At 42.0% G+C, this 4,772-nt stretch overlaps 1 protein-coding gene across 1 annotated transcript; it reads right to left on the reverse strand.

The window, feature by feature from the left end:
• Window positions 1-2,662: 2,662 nt before the first annotated feature.
• Window positions 2,663-3,295, reverse strand: LOC122005019 (VQ motif-containing protein 22-like). Its single transcript, XM_042559915.1, has one exon. The coding sequence runs from the start codon at window positions 3,258-3,260 to the stop codon at window positions 2,733-2,735; it is 528 nt and encodes a 175-aa protein (XP_042415849.1). The 5' UTR covers window positions 3,261-3,295; the 3' UTR covers window positions 2,663-2,732.
• Between the last annotated feature and the right edge of the window lie 1,477 nt (window positions 3,296-4,772).

Consider the following 4,772-nt stretch of genomic DNA (forward strand, 5'->3'; position numbering starts at 1 on the left):
CCATCGGTATATTGGTGAAGGGTAGCAGTGTTGTCGAATTTACCCAAATGATCGTCTAGATCGGTGGTCCCATTGTATTCGCCGATCGTCGGAGGCACATAGTGCTTGGGCAGAGGATCTCGTAGAATTTCCTCTGTGAATTGGCGGTTGATCCGCTCGGGCGATGCGTCCGCTCGGGGGGCTTTCCCTTTTCTGCTATCTCGTCTCGGCATTTCATCCGAAGATGATCCCCGATCTCTATTAGCTGCTGCGGCTTCAGGCGTGCGGAATAGGACCCGATGGAATGCAACGGTGGCCTGAGGTGCTTCCGCTCGACCGCCTGATGCTGATGTTGCTTGCTGCTCTGCCCGCTCAACTTGTGACTTCTGTTTTTGTTCCACAAGCTTAGCGGCCCTCGACTCGATTAGAGCATCGAGTTCTTCAGTGGAAAGTGTCACCGTGTGCTGTCGTCCAGCTTCGTCCATTGCTTCCGATCGGATGCAGGAGCGTTCCCACAGAAGGCGCCAAATTGATCTTGTCCGAAAGCTGAATCAACGAACGCTGGGCACGTGGCGCTCTCCAAGTCGCTGACGTGGATCTCCGACCGGTCGTACGGTCCTCCGGCGAACCTGCAAGGAAGTCGGGCCGGGAAGGGGTTCCCGGCGACGACCCTCCGACGCTCAAGTCAGGCAAAGCACAACAAGAAAGTGGCTCCAAGGATCGTAGAATGCGTACCTCCGGCGAAGGATGAGGGCCTTTATATAGGGTTGGGGGGAGGCGGGTGCACACATACCGAGGTATACACGTGTCCTCAGCCCATACCCCAGTAAGGGCATGTCAGTGAGCTTACCTGACCCCATACTGCTACAGTCTAAGCACGTCTTCGATGGGACAGTTGAACCCCCTGTCACAAGATTTGGAGTATGGCCTAAACGTAGCACATGCCCGCTATCAGAGAAAGACGTCCCTTGTCTTTTTCTCCTGGTTCCCCGACTGAACGTCCGGCCGGCCAGCCTCTGCCTTACATCCGGCCGGACACATATAGTGGTCTATTTGGGAGATTCTCGGTAATGTGCTTTGTAGAGACTGTTAGCAGTATGCTACCTCATGTCTTCGGCCGAGTGTACCTTCCGCTCGGCCCTAAGAACCTGTATTATGAGCGCCGGGGCCCAGCTTCCTGCTGGGACGCCTTCAGTTAGAACTCGGTCAGCCGGCCGGGCGTTCGACCAACCCATATCCGGTCGGCAACCTGGACACTTGACTTCCGCGTGGCGTTGACTCCCCAAAACAGAGGTCCCCTATTCTTACCGCCGGATCAACTACAATACCAATCAATTTATATCTAATATTTATACTGTAATCGTTATTATAAAACTATAATTTATTAGCTACTATAACTTGTTTGACCAATTTAGTTTCACAATTCGATGAGAGATTTAGATGAGAGATAAACGGAGAATGGATGGGTATAGAACAGTAGGAAAGGGTATTTTTTCATTAAAAAGTGAATTGGACGCCTTTTTATTTTTATGCTTATGATTTGTAAAGGAAAAAAAAAAAGTACTTTAGTATTTTCATGCTAATATTAATCTACCCTTCGTCCAAATTTTTACCATCTAATTGGAATTTGCTCTACTTTTATTATATTAATTATATTATTAGAAAATGATTAATCAAATCACGTTGAACCTGAGACGATCGATTCGATTTCACAGAAATTTCTCATTGATCATCAAAATAAATTAAGAAGTGCTCATGATGAATGATCCAAAGTTCAGCATCTCATAATTATGTTTTTCATATGGAGGATTAATTATATTATTAGAGAGTCAATATACTTTTTAGTAGTAATTATTTAAATTAAACAGTACCCTCGCTAAGTGCTTAGGGAAATAATGCAGTGGTCGAGGGTAAATTCAAGAGGGTGAACCCTGTGTAGATCTCTGCATTTACCATTTAGATTTTTCCACTTTATCATCATGGATGGACTAGTATTAATGTGACGGTTCTCCGTATTTTTTATTTTTTACCTAAATTAAACTGAGTCTAATAAATCTTTTATCTAAGCGACCCTTAATGTTAGACATGAAGAAAGGTAAATATAAATATATAGATCATAGGCATATTATAGAATAAATCTTAAATCATTAGTTTTTAAGAATCGATTCATGATCATCAAAAATATCACGTGTTCATCGTCTATACTACACCCTAAGGTAAAAACCCTAAGGTAAAACAGAGTCTAATAGTCTCCATATGCCATATTGAACAACGAGTTTGCCAAAGTTATTAGGAGAATTTCATTCCCACACACAGTAGCCATGTGAGTTGCTCATTTGTATATTATACCTATTAATGGACAAATTTGATGATGAAATTTTCAAGCAAACGAGTCATACCAATTTGGATGTTGCAATATTCTTTCACTGGCCTCGCATTCGAACTTAGAAACTATAAGACAAGAAGGAATTAAAGACCTCAATTTGCAAGTAAGAAGAACACATTAGCAATTGACTCCCACAAAATAACTCGGCTGGTAACTAGTCACCCTCACAGCCAACAAGATCGAATTTTAAAAGCAGTTCGATCCAATTTCTATCATTTTTTTTTTTGTTCTTAATTGTGTTTTTGGAACACAGGACCTAACAGCGAAAGTCAGGAGCACGCTTTCGGAACACCATAATTAATAGGAAGCTTGCGAACATGTAAATCTATAAACTTAATATGTACAAGCGGATCGAAAAGATATCCGACTACATGTGGTCGAGAATACTGGCAGCACTGGAATTGGTGGGAGCTTGGCGGAAGAACACCCCATCAGCCTCACCAAAATTCGTGCCGTAATTGGCGGCCAGGCCCTGTAGAAAGACTGCAGCATCATTATTGTTGGAATAACCACCGCCAGCAGTCATTGCGGTAACGATATTATGATCCGAATTGTAGCTCTGATATTGCTCTTCCTGCGAATGCGACGGCCCGAAGGACATGAAGCTCCTCTGCTGCGCCGGTTGATTATACAGAAACGGCTCGGGGATATAGCTGTTGTAGCCTCCGCCGCCGGTCGCGTACGGGACGGAAGGAAGGCCGGTGAACTGCTGCACCATCGCGCGGAAATTGGCGGCGTCAGTGTCAAACATGGTCGTCGGAGCCCTTCGGGAGGCCCTCGTCCGACGGCGAACTGACCTGCCACCTGCTTGACCGTCGGCGGCGCCGCGGCCCTTTGCTAGCTGTCTGTCGGGGTGAGCCGGCCGAGCTTGGCCGGATACAGTGTCACTCATCATGGCCGAGGGGGATCGGGATGTAGGGAGGAAAGACTCATCGAGGCCGGAGGATATTTGTAGGGGAGGTGGAGAAGTCAACAATGGTGGTCAAGAAGAATCCTGTCCGTCCGTTTTTAGCACGTGAGAGATCGATTGTTGACCTTTGCGGTTTCCAGGAAGCTTCACTAGTTTGACTGGCACGAATGCTAATTTGACTTACTCGAACAATCGAATCTTTCGTAGATTTTTCTTTGTTTAAGTGTTCAGTATAATGGCACTTGGCACGATTGTTAAACTCAGATATATTAATTAAATCTGACCAAGAAAATTATTCTAATGTGTTATATAAATTATTGTAATTAAACGTTGCAGTGTCTTTCATTCAGAATGCAACGTTGGCAGGCCCAGAAAACAGTGAATGCAATTGCTTTATGAAAATTGGCTCCTTGGGGAGCTGTCTGTAGTACATAATAGAAGAAAATAAAGAATTTTTAAAAGTGAATTAAAAAGAAGAAGATAATTTTCTTGTAATATCTTCGTGCTCTTCTCAGCCTCACCACCAACCATTAATTTCTGAGCTCACTTCCTTGAAGTTTCCAAATCGATAAAGGAATTAATTGCACCTCCAATAACAGTAAGTTGGAACCTTATTTTGTACGCTTCCTGAGAAAGAAAGGTGGGTGACGAAATAATAAAGACAAAGTAAGGGTCTAATTAACGACCTATTCGTGCTCGCATGTTTTTGTTTCTTCTTTATTTCCTCAGCTAGCTAATAGCTACGTGCTTATTTGATGCGACCGTCACTGTACATGCATGCTGTGCGAGGGCATGTTTATTGAAATCAATCGGAAAGGAGAAGAAAAAAGTTTGGATTTTTTTTAAAAATATACAATGAATTATCTGTGTCAAAGATAAACTTTCTAAAAAGTTATTGTTCTCTGAGAGAGCACCAGCGCGGAAGCGATTATATATGTCGGGTGGCAGTACGGCGATATGAGACCGAGTCGGTTATTTTAGATTTATTATTTTTCAATTTATAATAAATCCAGTTAGGAGGGTATTCATTTGTCATTTAAATATTCATGATTTAATTTATAGTATAAATTTTAAATCATGAAAATAAAAAATATTAAAAATTTTAAACGGTAAAAATTTATAATGATCTTTTGAAGTGAAGCGATCTCTAAAGATGAATAATAAATTTTGTACTTGTTGGTTGTCGGAAGAGCGATTATAAAATCAAAAAGTTCTTCACAATTTTACGAATCAAATCCCTCTTATTGCTTGAACGTTCTTCGTTTCTCTCTATCTCTTTCACACCCTCTTTGATGAATAACTTGAACGCATATATATAATGGGAATCCCCTAAAAGTATAATGATAATTTCCCCCTATTATATGTGAGTAATGTGTGTATCATGGATAACTCCATGTTTGCACGTTCCCATTACCAACATTTCTTACTCGTCTAGGTCAAACCACTAAGGCTAATTAATTAAAAAATTAATAGAATTAAGTCACATAAACAAATCAC

This window comes from Zingiber officinale, chromosome 7B (assembly GCF_018446385.1).
Source record: "Zingiber officinale cultivar Zhangliang chromosome 7B, Zo_v1.1, whole genome shotgun sequence".
NCBI classification, from domain to species: Eukaryota; Viridiplantae; Streptophyta; class Magnoliopsida; order Zingiberales; family Zingiberaceae; genus Zingiber; species Zingiber officinale.

What these genes read in the sequence shown, in the direction of transcription:
- LOC122005019 (XM_042559915.1), bottom strand. Translation starts at nt 3,260, where the DNA reads ATGATGAGTGACACTGTATCCGGCCAAGCTCGGCCGGCTCACCCCGAC.